Source organism: Diachasmimorpha longicaudata, chromosome 6, assembly GCF_034640455.1.
Source record: "Diachasmimorpha longicaudata isolate KC_UGA_2023 chromosome 6, iyDiaLong2, whole genome shotgun sequence".
In the NCBI taxonomy this organism is placed as follows: Eukaryota; Metazoa; Arthropoda; class Insecta; order Hymenoptera; family Braconidae; genus Diachasmimorpha; species Diachasmimorpha longicaudata.
Genome location: NC_087230.1, coordinates 6,161,574 through 6,185,760, shown reverse-complemented (window position 1 = coordinate 6,185,760; position 24,187 = coordinate 6,161,574). Strand labels below are relative to the sequence as shown.

The window sequence follows — 24,187 nt, the reverse complement described above, 5'->3', positions numbered from 1 at the left end:
ATCCCTTGAATCACATCATCGATTCACCAACCGCCCCCCCCCCCTAAAAAAATGGAAAAAAAGTAAAAAAAACTTTTTTTGAAACAGCTAATAATTGTTGCTAATTAACTCTGAATTTAATTTCAGACGAAACTTTTTCAATTCTCGCATTACTGTTCTCTCTATTTGTTCACGTCGTGGCATCAATGAAAATCAACCCAGAGAGAAAAATTCCGTAATTACTTGACCGTTTAGTAATTACATTACTTATATCATATACATTTTTTATTTTCACGTTTACAAAAAATATAATATTGACTAATATTATTCTCCCCAACTTGATTCGAAATTATCGCACACATAGGAACTGCATATTCAAACAGTTGATGACCCTAATACGAAAAATTAAAAGCAAAAAAATTAATTTTTCAAATTTTCGTGTACCCTCCATGACCGGTGCTATCACCTCGCCCCGTCCGCTGTCACATCAGTCACCCCCTCCCCATGAAAAAAAAAAAAAGAAAAAGAAGAATGGAATTTTATTAAAGAGAATCATGTGTTGTAATGCGGGAAGTGCGTGCATGTGTACCCAACACCCAAATCCCATACAGGCAAGTTATCCACGCACAAATCCCACACCAAAAGTCTGTCGGTAATGTCCGTGCACCTCCGTCGTCGATCGTTTCTCCAACGAAATGGTTGAAAGCATGGGTTGTGGAAGTCTCCCTACCGAGATCGCCGATTCGTCCATTCATTGTCGGATGCCGTATTGCCCCCCAGGAGTGAGTGAGACAGATTAAAAAGTGTAACAGAAAATGTCGTCCAGGAGTGAGTGAAAGAGAGACAGAATTAATACACACCGGTGGATACCCACGTACGTCGGCCTCTGTCGGTGCCCCTCGCCCGCCATTGTAGCGTGAGTGAAAGAGAGAAGTAAAAGCCCAAAGAAAATACGAAAGACGGGGACAGCAATCCATTAACGAGCACACACAGAGAGAGGAGTAGAGAAGGCAAAACTCAAACGCCAAAACCCACGAGCGCAGAGAGCACAGCTCACGGCGAGAAGACCTCAAGCGGCAGATGCTCACCTCAGTTCGCTCGTTGACGTGTACTTGGACGGAGTCTCTCTTATTTATTTCCAATCCAGCCGACACGTTTTCACGTTTATTTTTTTTTTTTTATTTTTATTTTCCCCTATTTTTCCATCACAATAGGCCCGTAAACACGGCGCCAGTGATAGTAAACCTACGGATACGATATCCTGGGGGATAATAACGTAAACAACAACACTCGTGGAATAATGTGGTTTTTACCCCTGAACGTCTGATGATAATGATCATCTGACCCCGAGGAACTTGCAGCCACTTAGAATCGAATGAGTTTTGTGAGGCAAATCAATGTGTGTTTGTTGATTGTGGATTTCTTTTTTTTTTCACTGAGTTTGTTCCATTGAGTTGTGGGTTAATTGTTGGTAGGAGGAAGTGAACAAATGAGAGGCGATACAGTGTTTAATCGGTAAAACGTTAATTTGGAAATCGACGAGGAATTTGATGGATTGAAAGCGAAAAGCTGGTGAAGGATTTGAAGAAAAAATATATAAAGGAGATACATAAAAAGAAGGAAGGGAAAAACGAAGTCGAGTGGTAGAGATGTGGCAATGGCGCTCGTGTCCAACAAGCAATGGAGTGGCTGGTCTATGCACGGGCTTAGTTTGCACGTAGTTCGTGGCTGAAGGGAGGATACTATAATTTCTAGGACTGAATAACAAATATTTGATTGTCCACGGAATTGAAGGAGTTTGGTGAAGCACTGTGGGAGGGCCCCGAGGGCCCTGTTATTCATAACCCCTCGATTTCCTTTGTTTTTTCATTATCTGGTATAAATTTATCACTGGATAATCGATGAATCAATGGTAATGTCAATCGCAGGTTGATTGACACAGATTAAATCGCCCACCTTGATGCATGTGGAAACAAAATACTTGGGAGTACTCGGTGGAAAGGATATTCAATCGAGATTTATTCCCTTCAATAAATCGTGAAAATAAGCACAAAGTATTGAATGAAGATGAAGGAAGACAGGATCGAGACTAAACGAGAGAACTTTATCGTTGGATTTGGGTGCATTTCTTAATAAGGTGCGCGGAGTGATCAATTATTTATTGGAGTTTTTTTTTTATTTCGTTTTTTTGTAGTCATTTTTCTTTTAATATGGTCGTTTTATGAGGAATACTCTGGTGATTATTCCCCAGTGTGTGTGTGTATGTGTTCGAGAGCTCTTTTTCGGGTTAATTACAAGAAAATAATTGTACATAAGGGAGGAGAAGACGCTGAGATACGGGGGAAGAAAGAAGTACACACATGCCTGTAGCAGGGGGAATTCTCGTCGCTAGGAGTGCATCGCGGTGCCTGTACTCTGCCGCTGGCATGCTCAGGTTCCTTGCCAGACTTTCAGGTAATTTGTTTTTTTGTTTGTCATTTTGGAATGAGAAATTTGGCACTGACGGAGGGGAGTGTAACACGTGGTGATGATTTCGTCACGAGTACAGTCAGTTGCTGGGCCCAATGAAATTGGGCGTGACCTGGAAATGAGGAAAAAAACACGGGTTTTTCCTGCATTTTAATCGAGAAATTAATTAATTTCCTCTTGACGTTCACTCCTGCAGTGGTGATTGACTGAAGGATAAAAGGTTTTCACTTCAATCGTGTGTGTGGGGTAATTGTGAGGGGATTGAGGCCTTTAATTGGTTAAATAAAAAATTAGACTGACGTTTCACGACACTCGCGTGGTGTTCGCGAAACACGGGATAGTGCGGGATGGAAAATAAGAATGGAAAAGGAAAGCCGAGTGGTCACGTGACCACGAGACAGAGGTGCTCAACTCGAGGTACTGGGAAATTTGTTAATTATCATTTTTTTGCTACTTAAATTTTCAAAATTCGGGATTTTCGGAGGAAAAATTTGAAACAATTATTTGTCTTAATTTTTACTAATTTGGATTCAGTTGGAAAAATAATAAAATTGTTCCTGTGGATATCATTTATTCTCTAATGTCTCCATTCACAAGTTTCGGAACACTTTTATTTATTTTTGTCGGTAATGCAAAGAAAAGGTCACTGTTAAACGATACTTTTTGACAACTGTCTGGGCCAGTGTCAAACCTGAACTCGAGAATATTAAAAGGTTCATTAACTGGAAGTTTTTAATATTTTTTCTATTTTCAAAGTTGAGAAATTTATCAAAGCAGATTTCCCGCAGATCATTCATCAATTTAATTTATTTACGGTTACAGTATTTCTCAATTCAACAAATTCCTTACATGTAGTCCGTGGGGGTTGTTTGGGCCGTTTATTAATCAATATTATTTCACTGATGAAACTTCCAAGTCTTCACTGTACAGAGAAATTCGTTGATACCTCTCCCAACAGTTGTAATTTATTTCATCAATTAACATTTCCAAAAGCGTGCAGGTCAAAACCAAATTGTGTTCGAAATCCCATCTAAAATTTCCTATATCCCCCCATTCATCCAGCCGGAGAACAATAAAATTGTTCACGTGGAAAGGATATATCCTCTGATGTCTCCATTCAGAAATTTCACAGTAGTTTTATTTCCCCTTTTCCAACAATGAAGCTAAAAAGTTGTCACAGTTAAAAGACATTTTTTGGGAACTGTCTGGGTCGGTGTCGGGGGCTTTATCTTTAGAAGATGCGACATCGCGACAGACAGAACGAGACACTGGGGGTAAACTCGAACGTGTGTATCTTTTTATTCCAAACGGAAATAGCAATCGTTCTATGTAGCGTTAGGGATGTAGCGGGTTTTCAAGTGGTGTCTCATGCAGAATGCACACACGACAAAATGTATTTTCGACATTTTTTTTTTCCATCGTCATTTTGTACCCTCGTTCCCAGACTGAATTCGTCTCTCCAGAATCAGTGCACCTCTTTAATTTTCTCCTTTTTCTTTATTCCTGTGGCCTCTTGTCGCCGACTTCTCCCCGTTCATTTAAATGTTTTTTTTTTTCATTTCGTTTCTCTCTCCCATTCTTCCTCAATGTCTGTGGGAAGTGAACACGTCATGCAGGTACATAAGCAGGCGGAATACGAAAAAAATATATAAAGAAAAACGTGTCATTTGGAGATTATGAGAGATGACGTCATGAATTCACGTGTGGTATACGTAAGGCGTTGGCCAACCTACTGTACCTTATCACAATGGAATGAAAAAAATGAGGATAAAAGGCCTTAGCGCCACTATGCGTGCCAAGGTGGGGAAGACCAGTGCCAAGTTGCATGATCTTGACGGAACCTCTGAGAAATGTCGTTATTGCAAGCTATTTCCATTATCTCTCACCATTTCTACCTGCATTAGGTCGTTAACTAAACCTCGTAAACAGTCAGGTGGCTCCTCTCTTCCGAAAGGTTAATGGTCTCGGTGCATAAAGAAATGAAATTGAACAAACAATTCTCTGAATTTCGAATCAATAAACATTCCCACGTTCCAAGCATCAAAAACATCACTAAATTTATCCTTTGCTATTTTGCAAAATTGAATGTCTTTAAATCTGATGGTAATGGCAGAAAGAAATGATTGAACTCAACCATTTTCATTGATGGTTCGGTTTTGAAAGAATGAAATTAATTAAATACTACCAGGAACAATGCAGGTGAAATTATTAAAACTTTTCACTCATCGAATTGTTCGAAATTAATGAAGAAATAATATTGAATATGCAATGTCCATAATTCTGTCAAAATTATTGATAAACAGCTACTATTTTTCCTTATCTATTGTTTAATTGCACAATCAAATACATTCATCTGATAAAATCCTATTTATCACCAGTCAGTTATGAGAAAGTTCTCGCAAAAAATGAACTCACTGAAAAAGAATAGAAATTCCTCCATTCAATACTCATTTTATGTGCCCCAGAGTACACTCTACCTCCTTGACTATTTACGATGCTGAAATAGTTGGTGTATAAAGAATTCCGAGGTTTGAAATAGTACAAGCCAGATATCCCCATTTTAAAGCCAACAAATCAATAGTCCGGTGTGTTAGTTCGTGATAAAAATTTCGTTGGCAGTGGTGGCCCGATAAAAGATTCGCCACAGAGGAGAGTTTGAGAAAGGGGCAGGGAGGGCCCTATGGGGACTAGTGGCAACGAGCGATTTTCGTGTCTCCGGGCGGTTAACGAGCGGCATACCTACTGAGCGTGAGCGTTTCGCTATCGCGGCCGATCTTCGAACGGTGAAAAGCCGTCTTGTAGTCTCTATCCTTTTTTTTTTCTTCTTCATTTCTTTCTTTTACGAGTGAAATGGCTATACACTTCTTACACTCGCTGGAGTGAGGCACTGACGAGCTAGGAGAGTGGCTCATCCTGTTTATGGAATTTCCGTCAATTTTATTTTTTTTTTTCGTTTCCTTTCTATGGGTTTTCCGGAGTGGGAAAATTCACTTCCGTTTTACTGGACTATCGTGGGGTGATTGATAATTGTCGGATTAATAGGGAATTTCTTCAGTGGGGTAAATGATAAAACTCTATAATTAAAGACAAAATTTGCAGTATTTTTTCTGCTGTGAATCGAAAATTTTTTACACTATGAGAAAATTACTCAGTTAATTACTCAGTTAATTCCTTAGTTTTTAAAGTAATAATTGACCTTTTCTTTTTTTCATTTTTATGGACTTTTCAAATGAAGAAATTGTTGCTGGAATATTTTCATCGTCTAATTCCAGAATTATTCCTTCTCTAAACCGTTTCATTGTGTTTATCACAGTCTCATGGGGCGCCTCGTTCTTGTTTCTCATCACGGGAGGAAGGAAAGAATTAAAGTAACATTCCGCTCATTTTGTCTATTGTACCATGCGACATTGACGCGTCGCCAACTCCTTGGCAAATTCTCTCATTCCCTCGATTCCCCTTTTTTTCTCATCTAACCAGTGAACATATGCATATGCGTATGTATTTCATCCATGGGCACTTGTCGGATTTCACGAACCTCCAGTGTTCTGTTACCACCAAACAACTGTGATATGACCCGCAACTGAAACTATTTCCCCATTATTAACGTATAATCAAATTTGAAAAACTTCACAGGCTAAGTCGCCATGCAATTCTTCTCTCAAATTCAGTACTGCAATGAATGGAATCCAGTGGAATTTAATTAAAATTTTTCTTCTTGAAGTTTTCTCGGATTCCATGGAATCCCAGAATACAGAAATTGCGAACATAACTAGCGATTAAAATCATGGAAACAGCAGGCATTAGTTCAACGTTGCCCCATAATATCGAGAATTTAATCCTCTGCGAAATAGCTTCACACTGATTATCCGATAACAGAAAATTATCCCTCTGTTTAACTGCCCTGTAACTATCCCCCCTATCCAGACATAAACCAATAGAAAACATCCACAAATTATCTTTGCTCAATCTTCACTGAGTGAGGAGGGGGCGGGCCAGGGGCCTCGAAAATTTCAAGTTTGAATTAAAGTAAAGTTACGGTTCGGTCTGTCAGAATCGCTCAGGAATATTGTGGAAATTCCCGTTTTCTCCAATAAATTTTTCCAGTCGGAGAATTGGAATTTTTCCCAGGCTATCGATCACTCTGCGCCTCTTTTTTCGTGATAGAATCCGAATTCCACTAAACAATTGAACTGTAATGCACAGTCTCCCTGAATTTTCACGTCAATTACTCTTCCAGTAAATGGAATCTACGACTGTTCAAATACAAGATCTGAAATTTCCTGTTTTTAAAACCCATAATTAAGGCATAAATTTCCAACTGCCCAATCAACATGTAAAATCATAAAATTAGTGATCACCTCTGGGCTGCCCCCTAATTTCGATAATTTAATCCGCCGCGAAATATCTTCACACTGATCATCGGATAATAGAAAATGATCCCACTGTTTGATTGCCCCATAACCCAGCGCCCCACTGTATCTAATCTTAAAATTCCACACCTCCTCAAACTGTTTATTTCAGGTCGATTTCTTCGAGGACACTCAATCGTAGATAATGCCAGGTAGATTAGAGGCGGCCCCAGTAGTAGGTGTCTCATTCCATGGAATTTAAGTGGAAGGAAAGGCACAGGTTTTTCCGGGTGGCCCACGATATTGAACGCCTTCTCTCTCTCTCTCCCTCTCACCTCGTGTTTCTCATTTTATCTGCCTCTACCAAACCGACCTCCACCTTAATTCTTTCTCTCATTTTTTTTTCACATCCCTCCCCTGCCTCCCCATCTTCTCCATACGTCGTCTATCCACCTTTATTCTGACTCCATACCTTACGTTTGGGCTCTTGTACAATCGTGAAAGAACGAGGGTCATTAATTATCGTGAAACCCTTGGCGCCTATCCTCGACCACGATAAAGAACCACCCAGTTTAGTTGTATACAGGCCAGTTTTATAACTCTTAGCAAAACTCTCTACATACCGATAACGATTTTTCAGATAGAGTAACACACACCTCAAAAATTCCCAGGAAATTCTTGCCAATTCCAGAGCAGATGGTGAATTTCATTTACTCGAATTTTTATCGCTCATTTTTTATAAATCATTTCCAGTTCAGTTGGTGGAGGATGGTTGAGATTTCTTCACTGTAAATGGAGAGATATTGACTTGAATCTTTGTAAAGAGAATTCTATGACTCTGTTTTGTCACCCCAGGTGATGAGATGATGAGACAATACTGTTAGATCCCACGAGAAAGTGTATCACCATTGATTGAATGTGCTCCCGTTTTTTTTTATTTCGTCTGTAGGTCTTGCTAACGACCAAATCTGAAATGTCGTTGCCCTTATTTCGGGATTTAAATAAAGTCTGGCTATTTATAAATTGTCTACATGTCTTCCTCCTCGTCTCTTGTACAAAGTAAACGAGTGAGACGAGAAGAATTTGACTTTTTAGTTCCCATAACATGACGGTGGGATCTTATGAACTTCTGTCTCGTCGAGTTTTCTTATTCGTCCGGCTGTTATTGCAGTCTCCGGGAAGTGACGTCAGGGAGTATTCGCAAAACGTTTGGATGAGGAAAATCCATAAATCTTCCCGAATCGTACAGAAATTGAAAGATTGGTTTAGTGCTTGAGTGAACCGTGAAAAATTTGGTGAAAATGTTTTGGAATTCAACGGAGATAAGTGAATTTTTGTGGATATCTTTTTGTCGGGAAAAGGGAAAGTTTGAAAAAGGACCGCACGAACATTTCCTATCTATCCCTGATACCGAAATGTCCTCTCAGAACTGATCTTGACTTTCGGTTAACTCGAAAATATTTAAAATATTTCGACTATTTCTCGGTTAAAGTCTTCTCGACATTTGTCATCTACTATTCAAGCTTTGAGGGAAGCCCATACTGTTCAAAAACAATTACGATTTTATAAACAGTCCATTGGAAATTAATTAATTTTTTAGATGCATTTTGTTCTTTCCTCTTGAACAAAATAAATGTACTCCAAAATGTATCAAGAACGATATCAGAATATTTTCAATTTTCCTCACGTAATTTTACTGGAAAACCAAACTTCGTAGATGGACCTACCACAGCAGTCAACCTCTGAAGCTACAATTCATCAAAATTGTAATCCTCGAGCTTCTAATCCCCCAATCAGCAATCACATCCCGTCTTCCATCTCTGGCTCATCGAACGTGCCTGTCTACTCCCTCCCTTCACTTCTCCCAATATCCGTCGCAGGGTGGCATCACCACAATATCACCAACGGCATAAATCTTGTCCCTCCCATGATCTCTCACCTTCCCCGAACTGAGTTTTGCATTTCAAATAAGACAATTCCGGGGACCAAAGTCTTCAGGAAATAACTTCTTCATCCAACCAGAAGGGAATCCATGCATTCCAATTTTAATAATAAAGATATATTTTTCGTTGCCACTTTATCTCCAAGACCTTCACCCAGAGCAGGTTTGAGAGATCAGATGGGGGCCCTCGACACTCTCCTCGTTTGACTGCTCCCCTCGTTTCCACCCTGGGGGCTAACGAGGCGGGCGTGGATGCCGGTGCAGGTTCGGTTTTTAACGTGACAAAGATCAACGATGGAATGGGACAAACTGGGAGACGAACTCGTTAAATCCAACTGGTGAAAAAAAAGGTGGTAATAGAAGCCAGGTGTTTCACGATCCCACACGGCTGAGGGAAATAATAGGGAGCCAGGGCTAGAACTAATAGAGATCATTCAGAATTCCCGTCGATCTGCTCTCATTTGAAATCAATTTTTCATTCAAGTAATTAATCATTGACATTCAACTGCAATTCTTATGCAATAAAATTATGAAATTCATAGAAAATTCATTCAATTTTTTTATGATCCGAGTGAAAAATAAAAAAATTTTAATTGTATTCAAATTTCATTTGTCACAAAAGGTCTCTTCGAACAAATTCACGGAATTTCGATGAAGTCCTACTGGAGCAAATGACAAATGGTCATTATCGTTATTGCTACCGAGCAAATAAACAATTTGTCTATGAAACAATTCACGAAAGCCCATTCAATCCCCTCGTGTATTAGAGCTGGACACCCAGAAGCGGAACTTGCGAGGGTCCTGGGGGCTGCGGCTAGGCTGTGACTGGTGTGCCCTGTAATATTATCCTACCGCCGTTCGGGCCCACTGCAAGGTTAGACCAAGCCCGACTGCCCTGACTACCATTCTTCACCTTCTTCCACTCCTTACCCCACCTTCTCTCATCTCACTCCCTCAAATGTGTACGTGTGTACTTTTTTCTTTTTTTTTAATTTCAAACTCAAGTCCAATTGTGTGCTGGCTATGCAGCACATATACAGCGCAGCCGGCTTGTTTGTACGGCTGTGTTGTGCCCACCAACTGGCCGGGGCCCACCCGTCATCGCTCGCACGACGGCACCACACGACTCCCTCGAATATTCTACCTTGATGCCAGTGGGTAGTAATCGCGTAGTATAGTAGTAGTAGTAAAGTTTATGGGTGAGAGAAAAATGAAAGAGAGGGAGAGAGGTGGAGAAAAAAAAAACAACACGAAGGAGATGAAAGAAAAAACTGCATGGGGTGAAATTCCGGCTCGTGTGGGGCTTCGGTGTGTGTTGATTTTTCAACGCTGAAAAACGAATTATTGTGGACACACAAGCCGCCCCCAATTTACCCCAGGAACGTAAAAAAATCTCACTCGTCGGTGGACATGAAACGACAAATTTCCCGGTATCTCTGGTAGTTGAGCCATTTCTATAGAGGGAGGGGGGGCTGTCCTCTCATTCAATGGAACTCTTCTGCGCAGTTGCATACAATAAATTGTACAAAAGGTCCCAAAACGTGAGACAACAATCAGCGCGTAGTACTGGACCAAAATCACGTACTTAGATTTATTTGTTGTCATCTTTTTTTTTGGCCAGTAATTCCGCACATCGCTGCGACACTTTCCCAGGGACGAGGGGTGGGAAACGTGGGGGGTATGCAAATATTGTGCAGGTACTATTCAATGTGCATTACCCAACGTCGACCGAAATGCTGACCATTTGCGGCGGCAAATAACAAGTGGGTCGCATGATTTATGACTACTATCTTTTTTCCCTCAGCTCTGTTGTGTCAATACTATTTTGTGTGTTCCATATTTCTTATTCAGTTATTTATTTGTTTTGTTCGTTGGGAATGTCTTGCTTTTGTCGGAGGTACAGTTATTAGGAAATATCAACCCCTGTTTAGGTCTTTTTTACGTTTTTCGAGAAATATTATTTCAGAAGAATGATCCATTGAGAATTGGAGAAATTCTAGGGAATTTCAGACGAAGACACAAGTTTTTTTGGAATTATGTCTTTATTTGCATCGAAAAATTCCGACCTTCAAAATCACTGAGGGTAATATGGTAAAATAGGAAAAAAATGTAGCTCAACATTTTTTTATTTGTTCGGATGATGAGAGCAATTTGGTCATTTGCCTTTTAAATTGATTCGCAATTGAATAGTGAAATTTCGTTTTTTTCCACTTGAAATGGTTTGAATACACTTGAACAGTTCCGCTGATTTAAAATGACCATGATCTTTTTCCTACCGAATTGAATTCAGAATCGCCCTTCCGAAAATTCATATTAAATTGCCCATGAAATTCCAATTTCTTTCAACATTTCAACTAAAGGTCTCTCGGTTTTCGTATTTTTTTAACGTGCGAGGTAGGGTACATTTGTGGGATACAACTTGAAAAATATAGTTTATTGTCCTCTGACCCTCATATCACAAAGGATTATAATTCCAATAATTGATTTCATCCATTTTCGTGTTAAGACGAGCAGGTCGAAAAAATTGATGAATGTTAGGAGTCCATGTAATACAATAATTTATACTTTTATACTCGAGCTTATCATTGATGTGTAATCAAGGGGTACATTGAATACGTAACAATCATATTGTGGGGAACACTATCCACTTAATTTCATTCTACTCCCATACGAAATGTTCTTGGATTCACTTGAGTAATCCCTCTCTTCCTAAATCAATACAAATTGCCCTTTCCGAAAATGTCCAATTGTCATCATCAATAACCAAAGTTCCTTCTCAGGAACCCCTAGAAAAACAATTTCACCCTATCCTTCCCCAATCCATCCATCCATCCATCCATTCATTTTTCCCTGTGTTTGTAATCATGCGAGAATAGTCCGCAGGACAGGTCGAAGCTAATCCTCCCGAAGTAATTCGGCCACCACCCACCTGGTGGATATAGTAGGTACCCTTAACGATCCAATCCCTCTCTCCCTCTTGCCTTGCTCTCGAAAACAAGGAAAATTATTCCGCCTCGTTCCGCTCGCCGCTCCAAAGAAACAGGCTCTCCCTCTAATTTAACGCGCCGTCCAATTATCCTTGGTGCGGCATCGCGCCCGCACCATTGTCGTCTGCCGTTGATCGACCTCCCGGTGAAAAAAAAAAGAAAAAAAGAAACATGAGAGAATGCGTTTTCGAGAGAGAACAAACTCTCTCACCATCTTTTCCCTCCCGATGGTTCTAATCTAGACCCACTTCAGAGTCTTGAGCATATGTCTTCATTGTTTTTCGGTTCCGCTTTCGGGGATGATGAAGGTTGATCATCAACCGTTTCGAAAACACCAGAAACAGGACAAGATATTTGCCATTTCAAAATTTCCGGTGATAAACCTTTGTAGCTTGAAATATTTCAGTGAAATGACAACTGCATTTTAATTTCACGTCATTAGGGAGAGCAGCAGTTAAATCTACAAAGTTTGAATTAGAAATTTGTAGTAACAATTGTGATTTTCACCTGAGGGGGGACTTAATGATACATTAAGTCTTTAAAAGTATCAAGTGTCGATGTTATCCGACTAGAATATATTGTCAGATAATTTGTACCTGTGAAAATCGAACATTAACGTGAATCTGATTGTGTTTGACTTCTAATGGAACCTGTTAATACAAACTTGCGTGTTTCTGTCGATAATCATCATGACGATCAAATCTTACAGAGTATTTTCCAAGTACAAGAATTTCATGGAATTTTTTTTACTAAATTATTAATAAACTCGCGCTCAGTCCAAAGTGCTTAGAAAAAAGACATTGATTTCCCACTGACAGAATACATTGTAATGGACTATTACGCAGAATTGTCACTCGTCCATGGCACCCAATACATCACATCATCTGCACGAATTAAAAATTGAACCGTCAGAACAACCTACTTATGCTTAACCCCCTAATCGACCGCCCGATGTGGAGAAAACAATGAGAAAAGACAGGATTTTGTGTTTCTCACAGTCATCATCATTGTAGCAGAATACAATACTGTTGAACAGACCTGAACAAAGCATTCCCCAATTATATCCTTCGAACTAACGTAATTTTCTCCTTATCAAGGTATGGGCCAGCTCGAGCTCAATTGAAAGTCGTTAAGGGTAGGAAAGCGTTGGTTTCTCACTGAATGAAAACAGTTTCATACATTGTTAACATTCAGAAATGATCAAGTGTCATACACCACTATAATCATCATTAACATTATCAGGTCATCAACACGAGTTGAAAATTGAAAAATAACAAGGACCTCGCTTATGTCCAACTTCCCCCTACATTCAGAATACAATAAAAAATACAGTGTCTTCCGTGTTTGTGACAATAATCATCAATGAAGCGTTGAACAACACTGATGATTACACTTATACTCAATATTCCCCAATGCAGTATAAGTCATTGATGCATTAAGTAGTGAGTCGTGTCACAGAATAACAAAAAGAAAGGCAACAGTAAAAACCAATAATTATTGGAGGTATTCGTGGGTAGCAGGCGCACGCTTTCGACAATCGAAAAATATGTTGAGATCGAGACAAGTACCTTTACAATGTTTCGTCGATGGTGAGCGAAGGAGGGGGAGAGGGAGGGGGATGAAGAAAAAAAAAATATTCCAGAATACATCGTCTGCAGTTTGAGTTTGAATTTTCGGTTCAGGGCAAAAAACCATAATCGTCGTTCGACCAGGAGGAACCATCTGCGGCTTCCGAGGCGGACCATGTGTTGTGAGTGGCTGATGGCCGGTGTGTGCTTACAATAACCCTGGGCACTGGATCTCGTATACCCTCTCTACACCCATTCTACTTTATCACTTATCCTTTTTTTTTCCTCGTCATCCTATAATGTTTTTTTAGCAATAGCCGACAGTAGTGGAGCGATGCAACTGGCGACCATGCGATATGGCACGAAATGTCATCTGAGATGCGGCTCTTCGTTAAGAGCACTAGGGACCTTTTTTTAACTATCGATTACGTTTCCTCGATCGGTTACAAGGGGTATTGATCAGCTTTTGTGTCACCAGGTGAATTGTTTCTTGGGTGAATGGGTTGCTACTTTGGTGGCACGCTTCGGGGTTTTAAGCAGTCGTAGAAATTCGCTGGGAGAATTTTGGTCGTGTTGGGGTGGGGTGGGGTGAATAACAAGTTGAAGTAACATTAAAAATGTTTAGGGCGAAGGGAGACCTTTGTAGACAAGTACTGAAAATTGGATTCCACTTGCTACGGGTTTATTGCGAGCCTCAAATTCGATTCTTTGGAAGGACATCCGTAGGTTCAGGCAGAAGTAATGCTAAAATTTCCCAACTTATACGATTAGTTCATTAGAGGACAATCCAAGAACATGTCCCCTTGACGTTCCCCAATTTCGTAATTCTCACAAAATAATTAGACTTGACAGTTTACCTTGATTCGTTGAATTATGAGGAAATACATAATTATTTCATGACGAAAGATTCTGAAATTGCAGTGGAGATGATCCTCGCTGAACATTCCATGTTTCGACATAAAAAAATTCAGTAAACTTTTTTTTATTAAAATCCTCGATAGCGTTCCTCGGAGTTTTTTAACAGTATAATGGAGTCCAAGTGGTAGTAGTAGAACATCCAACAGAATGCGTGTACCGTTAGCATTTTTTGATCATTGATGTACTTATTTTCAATCGATGACGCAGACTTGGCTGAGCAGTCTCCAGGAATTGAAAAGAAATGAGGGTTCAGTAGAAGACAGGATTGAATTCAGTTTTAGGTAATTTGTCTCGCCTCTTGCAGCGCTATTTACACATGGGGCTTATCGGTGTATCGTTATCTGAAGCACCTGAGACGCGTGTCATTGTTGATAAGGGGATGAGTCGCAGTTTGTCCTCTACGATTTGATAAACTTTGGGATTCACCGTGCGCGCTCCAACATGTCGACTATTCAAGAAAAAAAATGAGGATCGCACATGCCGGTTTCGGTGGGGCCTGATGGGGCCCTCCGGGCCTCGCAGCTGCCGGACTAAGCTCCACACTCCATTATCTATGTTTTTCTGGCTCTCTGCCTCCCTCTATACTCCCCCGATTTGGGGGTATCCGCAGGCTGGAACTTTGGTTCCCCGACTTATTATCCGTGACGAAATATCCGCGACATAATTTTCTCCAAAACTATTGGTCTCAAAATATCTTTCTGGCAATGTCCATCCCAATTTTCCGATTATCTCACTGTTATCTTTATCTCGTTTAGTGTTACTGCCCAAGCTCACAGCCGACTGAGAGTATTCAGTAACCAAAATATCAATTTCAGTCAGAAATTAGAAGGAATTTCAGGAACAGTTAACTTATCACAGCGCTTTTCTTGATGTGGCGGTTATCTAACTCTTCAAACTATGTTCTTTAAACCCACTTCATCTATTCATGTCATTCAAATCTTCAACAAAAAATAAGTTTTCACATACCTGAAAAATCTAGCATAGTCGTCATTTGAAAAAATTGCCGGGCAGTGTACCGGAAATTTCAATGACAAAATATCAATTCCTGAAAGGATATTTCATCGCGCATACTAAGTCCGACCCGCGGAACTTTTCCTCATTGAGCAATCTCCGGGCATGCCCACACAATGCGAATGAAAATCCAGTTTTATCACGTAAAGTATTTCCGAACGAGGGATAAAACTCGACGACAGATTGCAGAAATAAACGAAAAAATTGATCAACGATTGAAAATCAAGAAATCGAGTATCCCTCCCGGCCAATGATGAACGAAAAGGAAGTCGATGACTCACAGAGTTGAGACTCGTAGGTAGAAGGCGTCAGTCGTAGGCAGAGAGTAAGCACGTAAGCACCTTCGGACTCATAAAAAAAAAATCAACGGTGTCAAGGAGGTCTCAGATACACGAAGGAGAGACACACAAAATCCCACTCCAATGGGTTCTCCAATATGGATACATTCTGCGCTAGTATTTGATATTTTCTGAAAGGGAAGCTGGGCGCGTGGCAGGACTCGTGTTACCGTTCAATTTTTAGATGAGAAAGTGGTGGATGAAAAACAGGTATAGACCCTTTTCCTGTCCTCCCTCCTCCCGCCCTTCTTTTTTTTTTCTGATGTATTATTTTTTCTACTCCTCCACCTCCATCGAATACTATCCACCTTTGGCAGCTGCGGATTCTGAATGCACAGGCGTATAGGGAAATGCGGGAAGAGCATGTGCAGATATACATCCTCCCTCCTCTCATTTTTCAAACCACGTGTTTCCTACCCATTTTCATCTTGGGCTCAGACCGCACCTTGGCCGTCAGCAGTATGTGGGCACATTTTTTTTTTCTCTCTTTCTCTCTCCCCGGATTATGAAAATATCAGTCGGCGTGTACCGTCAATATGTTTCTTTATTTATTCTTTATTGTTGTTTGGGTATGCGTGATGTCTGGGGGATACCAAGTGTTGGACACTTGTGGCACGTGCCCCGTGTACATTCATTATTTGAATTATATTGGTCATTGATAATGTGTTTTTTTTGGGGGGGTGAATGAAGATGGGGAGAGATTCACAACTGCACTAGATCCGGTGGATAAAAGAGAGAGACGATTAAAGGGTGTGGAATTGTCCCCACCCCTCTTTGGAGGGGAGGGAGTAAAAAGTGTAACCAAACCCTTCATCTCAGGCCCCTCGAGCCCTCAAGTACAATGGCTCTTTTGCACGTTATCTCCACACATCCGGAGGGCTTTCAAATACTATAAAGGGAAAGCATTCAGTTATATCTTCTAGGTATAAAAATTTGAACAACAAATCTTGAAAAATCCAGCGTTTGTAGCTCACACAAATAAAGAGTAGATAGGTGGAGGGGAAACGGCTGCAAGCTGAGGGCCTTGAGTACACATAGCACATCTGATAGAATAAGCATAAGTATTTTTTCTTCCGCTCAAATATGTGTGGAATAACATATTTTGGGTCTATTAAAAGTCGCTTTCAAGGTTCCGGTTGTCGCGAGGGCTGCAGCTGGTTCCTCAAACCCTCCTGGAAATAAAAAAATCTGCCACGTACCCCATATCCCCCACGAGGCCCCTCCAACTGGCCAGCACTTATGGCCCTGCGGAAGATGAGAAAAAAGCCTTTTTTGGCTTTTCAATTTTTTGGATAAACGAGGGATGGAAGGTCTTCCCTGTCCGACTTCCTCGGGGGTGGGGTTATGGAAATGGAGCATTTTTCATCATCTCTAAATGCTGAGAGGAATGAATAATGGTTTTGGAAATGAGCAGGAGAGGATAGAATATTAGTCAAGTCTTTTAACGTGTCCTTAAATGTCAGAATATCCCGTCGAAGTGATATATCTACACTTCGAGTAATGAGGAAAATCAATTTACAAGACCCGCAAAAATTTATTTATCGTGGTTAAATTATTCAATCAATTGCTAGCTGTAACAAGCGTAAAGCAATAATTCATCATGCTCTTTCTATTGTTATTGTTTTAAACAATAGTTGTTCGTTTGCTAGCCGCATCCTGTGCACCCAGGCTACCCAGAAACATAAATTATTTATCGCAAGCGTTTGACACTGATGGCAATCTTTACATTGGACATAACATTTTTACTTCTTTTTTTTAAATGTTTTTTCAAGAATTTGTTTAGATCCTCATTCGGAACATCTCAAGACCTCCAAAAACTTAGAAAGTTCATTACTTGAGTGGATTTCAATATTTAAACTTTCAAGATCTGAATTTGAAACATTCAAGGAATTTCGGGAAATTAGAAAGTCCACTACTGGAGGACAATTTACAAAATAACTTGAATATTCTTCCTCTACGAGTACGATCTAGCACTACAAAATGATCTATGAATAATCAGACAATATTCTGTCTCTTCACACCGAGAGTTTTATCGGAGATCAATTTTTTTCAAATAAATTATGATTACCAGACATTAAAAACCCTTTCCATTACTCATTCCAACAGCTCATTATGATCTTAAAATTACCTATTATTGAGTTACGTAATTTAAAAGTTGACCCCTAATATAGTCTTCAGAGTGATGTATTGCTCCAATTCAAACAAATCCAATTGCCAAAGCAACCCCCCACCAACTTCATCTCCTTCCATAAATACAAAAACGTTTTGAGTGACATTTTTTCAATTACCCATAGCCATGCAGACCCCCGTCATTCATCACAAGACCAAAATGATGTGTGACTCTTCAATAACGGTAACTACCCGGTGATGACTTCACACTGTAACCCCAAGAGTGGAAAATCGAGGTGGTGATAGTCATCTGGTGGCGGATGTTACGCGCAAACTCGCGCAATTACAAAATAACCCGAAACGTAGGTGTTCAGTTCACGGTATGGAACTCAACCCGGATTATAAAAATTCGTATGTGTAAGTGTTAGGGTAAAAGAAAGAGCAGTAACGATGTACATGAAACCAGGAGGGAAATGACCAATTATTAATCAGAGCTAGAGCTATGCACGTGGGATGTCAGCAGTCATGTGTCGTTTGCGTGTGTCACCAACTTATACGCGACGCTTCCCCATACTATTCCCCACTCATACCACTAATCCAGGCCCCCTCAGAACCTCAGTGTACAACGCCAATTCTAGGTAGATCCAGTCTTATCAGACCTGTCGATAAACTCTCGATGAGATAAGATTTCACCTGTGGAATTTTTTTTACTCATGACAAAAAAATAAAATCAAAATTATAATTTCAGTGTATGTGAACAACGCTCGAGATCCACTTCGTAAATAAACCACAATTATCCATAAAGACCAGCGTCTGTTGCACCGCGTAACGAAATAAAAATCCCATAAAAAATAAATTACTGTCGTAAAGCACAATGACATCATCAACGACAGTAAAACCGAATTTTGATTGAATCAGTCTCCCCTCAATTGGAAATCCTCTATTGTCAGTGGTTCATATTGTCCGTCATTATCCACAATTGTAATCACTAATAATTACTCTTGTATTTTCAGGGAGACGACGACACGTGCGTCGAAATTGTGGCGGTGTACCAGGTGCTGTTGAATCGTCACAGGAAGAGGAAGCGAGAACTAGCGCACTGGATGGACAGATAATAATTGATCCCCGGAGAATATCCGAGGATAGGCTTGATGACGTTAGACTGCGTTGTCTTCATTATCGTCGGCATATTGAGGAAAATAGATTAGATGATAATCAGAGATGGAAGCTCAACGAAGTTGTCGATACGAGTCGAAACGAGGTGGAAAGTATTACGAGGATAGCGGATATTCACAGGGCGTCCTCCTTAACGACGAGTATACAGAGAACATGTCCTGACGATAACAGTGATAACTCGAGATGTAGATCGAGTTCATCGTCGTGTCATCGGAATGACACGTCGAGGTCTTCTGGCGTTGCCAGGTTTCGTCGGAGACGCCGAATTCCATCGTACTTTGCAACATTACTCGTTCTATCGTACACGCTGTTTGGAATAACAGGTATAGTGTGTGAATTCAATTATTGACATATTCCTCATTGTGGAAAGAGAAATCTCCAATTATTTAATTCTTAGATGACTTTCAGGCAACTACTCGTTCTTCCCCCGCATCATATTATTTTATCATTTTTTAATTTTTTTTTATTCCTGGTTCTCCTGCGGTTTCATATTATATTTTGTCTTTAGAGGTTTTTGGGCGCATTTTTGTTGTTTTTTCTTTCGCCAATCGAGCGATCGTTAAATTTCAACAGGTGACAGATAGCAAAACCCAGGGCAGATGCGACCCCAAGTTTTGAGGCACAACAGAGCGCAAACGGTCGCCTTGTGTATATACTTGACGGGACCCTTGGCGCACACGCACTTTTTTTTCGCTTTTACAGTTGCTCTATCTCGCTCTCTCTCTCTCTACTTACCTCGTATGAGACTCTTTTTAAGCACCTCCCGAATATCGGGGCCCAAAGGCCCATTGTGATATTCCTAAAGCCATCAGCCGTGGGCCCTTTTCGCTATTATATTTATATTTTATTATTTTTTTCCCTCTTTCGTTCTCTCGGTGGGTTTTGATGCCAGTTGATTGTGTAACGTACACTTCCTATCGAATTAATCCATTGATTTTTCGGGGTCCTGGGGTTTTGAATGGACCACAGGGGCCAGATTAATTCGAGTGCACGAGAATTTATCGGGAAAAACGGTGATTTTTTTAGTTTCTTCAAGTTTGAGAGGCTTTTGTTAATTTCGAGAATGTGGAGCAACGCCTACGCAGGCTTTTAAGACAGGATGATACGATAAATGAATGATTTCACGATGGTTATGATTGGCTAATGATCTAATTGGGGATAATTTTTCGCTTACAGACGCGTGCTCGTCGAGGTCGACGCCTAAGCCAAGACCACCAACACCGACACCAAGACCCAACATCACATTCCCCTTGTACGCATGTCCACCGGATTATGCGGAATGGTACTGTCTCAATGGAGCAACGTGCTTCACCGTCAAAATCCAAGAGTCACTTCTTTACAATTGTGTGTGAGTATGATGATTCATTGATGGTACTTGACAGTATTTCTGTTGTCAAAATATTTCATTCAATTATAATTTTTTTTTTTCTTGTGAATGAAATGTTTTGGAATTCTTCAGTCGAGAGTTTTTGCTTTCAGTCCAGGGATTTGTATTTTTGTTTCATTGGGAGGAGATATTTTTGCATTTGAATAGGGGCATTATAATTATTCAAAATTGATATTTGATTTTTCTTGTGTTCCGTCAAATCATTGTCGTAAAAAATAAGTTGAAACCATGTCCGTTCCCCTCGTATAAAAATTCGAGCCTTCCTCAACAAAAAAAATATTCTTAAATCAACAACGCCTGCTTATAATTTTGGTGCTCCCTCATTATGAAGATCTTCCCGTTAAATTAGCGCCCTCATTATTTTTGACGATCCTATCATTACACCGGGGTTAAAGTGAATGAAACAGGGTGCGAAAGATACCCGAAGAGATAAAGGCAAAAGCAGGGACTGATAAAAGAGCCTCATTTTAATGTCAGCGATACGAAAAATATGAAAATTAAAAGAGGCAAAATAAAACCGAGGTTTCGTGTTAAATTGCCATCAGTCACCCAAACTTCTCTCATGATTAGGAATAATGAGAAATGCAATTTAACCGCGGTAGTTGCCGAGGAATTACTCCATGCATAATTTAACTCATCAAGTAGTCAGGGGCTAAAAATTATTGAAATGGGGAGAATGAGGGACAGAGGAAAAACGGAGTCATTCGTAACTCACACACCAGTAGGGAGAGAATGCCTTACGATCAGTCTTTGCCTTGGATGACCGAGGCCACACGCTAAAATGCAGATTTCAGGCCTCTGACCTTTGATTCGAATATGCGCCAATGCGGCAAAATTCGTGCTTGGGGCTCGTCACGCTATAAGTGGGGCGGGGGTTTAGTACTTTCCATGCTAACACGAGCCACCCGATGGGCGATTGTTGACCGGTCGATTTTTCATGTGCTCCACCAGATACCTTTAGTTTGTTTTACTCAATGATTAAAGCCCTTCGTGGACTGATAAAATAAGGGGGAGACATTGAATTGCATTTCAAGACTAATTCCACCGTTCCTCGAATACAACAGTAATGCAATAAACAAAATAATTCAATAGTTATCAGGAACGAAAAGGTCTAACAATTTTCATCCCATCTGAATTGCCGATATACTATCGAAAACACTGAGAAAGTGCAAAAGTATTGAGAAACTCTAATCATAGCCTCTGTATTCCAGTGTCTCCTCGGTCGCAGGTTTCAATGTGAAACGAAAAGAATTTGGCGGATCGCGTCCGACAAAGCGACGAGCGTGGGAAACGGGAAGCTCGAACGAGCACGACTCCCTTTTATTATTTATCCTGTTTTTTTTTTCACTCCACCTCCTCCTCACTCCTGGTTTTCTCTCTTTTCCACTCTCTGTTGTACCTGATTCGTTTAAAGCCCACCATTTCAGCGTCATCTTCACTGCGGTAGATCTCTTCTCCAGCCGTTCGTGGTCGTTTCTTTTTCAATTATCCGCTGAGGACGAAGAAACTGTGGCGGTGGGGTGGGGTAAAAGAGTTTATGTAAAAACTGAATTTTACACCAGACGCTTTGGCCAATGGAATTATCCCTAATGTTGTTAAAAAAGGGGAAAACAAACAGAACTGAATGAGGGGTTTACACATGAGGGAATAATAGAGGAAGAGAAATTTAACGTTGGGATATTTGGAGGATTTGCATTGGTCCGAGAGACTGGAAAAAAGGGATGAATTCTTTTGACTCGAAAAATCTTTTTTCCATTTGTCCTCGGCCTTCCACTCCCTAAAAAGAGGATAATCCGGGAGTTGGCTGGTGAAACACGTACAACGGTAAATTCCATAGGGGCTTTGCGGATATATTAGAGGGGTAACAAATATATTGAATATTTGGAATTGAAAGGAACGAGAGAATGGAGAATGAAAGATTCCGTTCTACTTATCTCATTTTCTCGGTCTCATTCCCCGACTACCATGTCGGCACGCTTGGGAATTTTTTCTACTCAATTTTTCCACGTACACTTTTCCAGGTTCCTCTCGGCACTTTAGGGAGGGGGGATTCTTTTCGTGGAACATGGGGTTTTTTGGGGGCGTAATTTATTCATTGCACGTGCTTGATAATTTTCTATGAGTTCTGAAAATTCTTGCATTGTGTCTCGATTTTACACGAAGAGAGTAGTTCCATACAAGTGCATAAAAGTGTTTCATGATTTTTTTCTCTCAATGTACAAATCAAACAAAAAAGTACCTCGTGTAATTAATTTGTAACGAGGAGTTAATGTCCAAAGTCCCGTGGGAATGGCATCAATTACGGTCCCTCAATTAACCTTAATACCCGAAATATTCAGGCGTAAAAGGGTATGATAATAATTGTCAGGCTCACGATTCATCAGTTCCGCTACTGATTATGGGAGAAACCCAGGTAAAACTGAAAAGTCACTTAACAATTGAGTGATTAACGCCTACCCGACGCAATTGCATTGCGATGATATTTAATTTTAATTGTAAATGCACAGGAAGAAGTGTTGCGTGGCTTTTATGACTCGTCTGATTATTTATTTTTTCCACTTGCAGATGCACCAATGGGTTTGTAGGACAGAGGTGTGAATTTAAAAATTTGGATGGTTCCTATTTGCGTAAGTATCATCTCAACACTTGTTTCACAGCATTATTTCCACTTGAGGATGATTTTTTAATGAACTTTTATTTTTTCATTCAGCTTCCAGACAAAGGGTTATGCTGGAAACCGCCAGCATCGCCGGAGGTGCCACTATAGCAGTATTTCTCGTCGTTATTATTTGTATAGCGGCTTACATTCACTGTAAACGTAAACAGAAAGAATTGCGATCAAGGTAAGTAATTAAAAAATACTTCCATAGATGTGCCAAGAAGTAACGAAGTGATAAAATAGAACGAATCAATTTTAGGAACTAAAGAATCATGAAAATTCTCTTGTGGATTTTTATCGTTCATTTAGATTCGCAAAATAATCCTTTTTGTTAGAAAATCAACAATCAGTAACTGCAAATTGAAGAGAAATATTTTCAATATAAGCCAATAATTTTTATAATATAAGATAAAACACCAATGCAAGGGCTCCAATTAAATTAATTCATTCTACCCTGTCACTTTCCTTCTTATAAATAATAATTAATTATGGTAACTAATAATCATTCTCTCTCTTTATGTTACATCCAGTAATAACTGCGTAGACACAGTGGATGGTCCTGGTAGAGATCCGGAGCTGAGGCCGTTCAGTAACCGCAGCCGCTCCCTCATGATCTTCATGGCCAAGAACCAAAATTCTTCGGTAAATAATTCACCCCAATTACCCCTACAAATTCTCCCAAATCACGCACTAATATTTCATTCACTGGGACCAAAAAAAATTTCAAGAATTTCCCGAAAAAAATTCTATGAAAGCCATCTCCCGATAAAATCTAAAACACCCATTAAAGAGATAGCTATAATTAGATAGATACAGCATCAAACAATTTAAAGGCCATCGTAATTAAAATGTAATTAATACTCCCCTAATTTCTGGTTTCAGTCAACGGCGATGTGTCCCTCGATAGAGCAAACCCGAATGCCCGTATGGAATGACTACTCCCAGGTGGAAATGACGAGACTAGCCTCGATAAGCGAACCCAAACGCTCGAGTCAATAGTCACCAAGGAATTAAAAAATAATATATATATATATGAACATTTATATATATATATTTCGACTAAAGCCAATACTCTCACCAAGATTCTTCGCTTTTATATATAAATAAGAAATAACAAATCTATATATTTATATACAAGCGACAGAATTTAAGACCTTTATCGAACAATAAAAGGGGTAAATTATTTCCGCGTTTTTCTTTTTAATAGAAGGGGTGAGGAACGGGAGAGGAGAGGGTGGGGGGGGGGGAGAAATGGGAATAAAGATATATACTTAGTGATAAAGGGTAATGAGTGA

At 40.0% G+C, this 24,187-nt stretch overlaps 1 protein-coding gene across 3 annotated transcripts; it reads left to right on the top strand.

Annotated features, from left to right (window-relative positions):
• Positions 1-1,080: 1,080 nt before the first annotated feature.
• On the top strand, positions 1,081-24,075 carry LOC135163444 (uncharacterized). 3 transcript variants are annotated; one of them, XM_064122894.1, is made up of 8 exons: positions 1,081-2,116; positions 2,296-2,433; positions 18,684-19,169; positions 20,023-20,194; positions 22,799-22,860; positions 22,944-23,076; positions 23,423-23,534; positions 23,775-24,075. In XM_064122894.1, the coding sequence occupies exons 2-8, from the start codon at positions 2,340-2,342 to the stop codon at positions 23,889-23,891; spliced, it is 1,176 nt and encodes a 391-aa protein (XP_063978964.1). In that variant the 5' UTR covers positions 1,081-2,116; positions 2,296-2,339; the 3' UTR covers positions 23,892-24,075. The 3 variants fall into 3 exon arrangements, with proteins under 3 accessions (XP_063978964.1, XP_063978965.1, XP_063978963.1); XM_064122895.1 differs by lacking the exons at positions 1,081-2,116; positions 2,296-2,433 and adding an exon at positions 2,716-2,865; XM_064122893.1 differs by lacking the exons at positions 1,081-2,116; positions 2,296-2,433 and adding an exon at positions 18,158-18,308.
• The last annotated feature ends 112 nt before the right edge of the window (positions 24,076-24,187 follow it).

Coding starts and splice junctions, on each gene's coding strand:
- LOC135163444 (XM_064122893.1), top strand. CDS start 18,173: ATGCACGTGGGATGTCAGCAGTCATGTGTCGTTTGCGTGTGTCACCAA. Junction 18,309..18,683: donor GTGTACAACGCCAATTCTAG/GTAGATCCAGTC, acceptor TTGTATTTTCAG/GGAGACGACGACACGTGCGT. Junction 19,170..20,022: donor CACGCTGTTTGGAATAACAG/GTATAGTGTGTG, acceptor TTTCGCTTACAG/ACGCGTGCTCGTCGAGGTCG.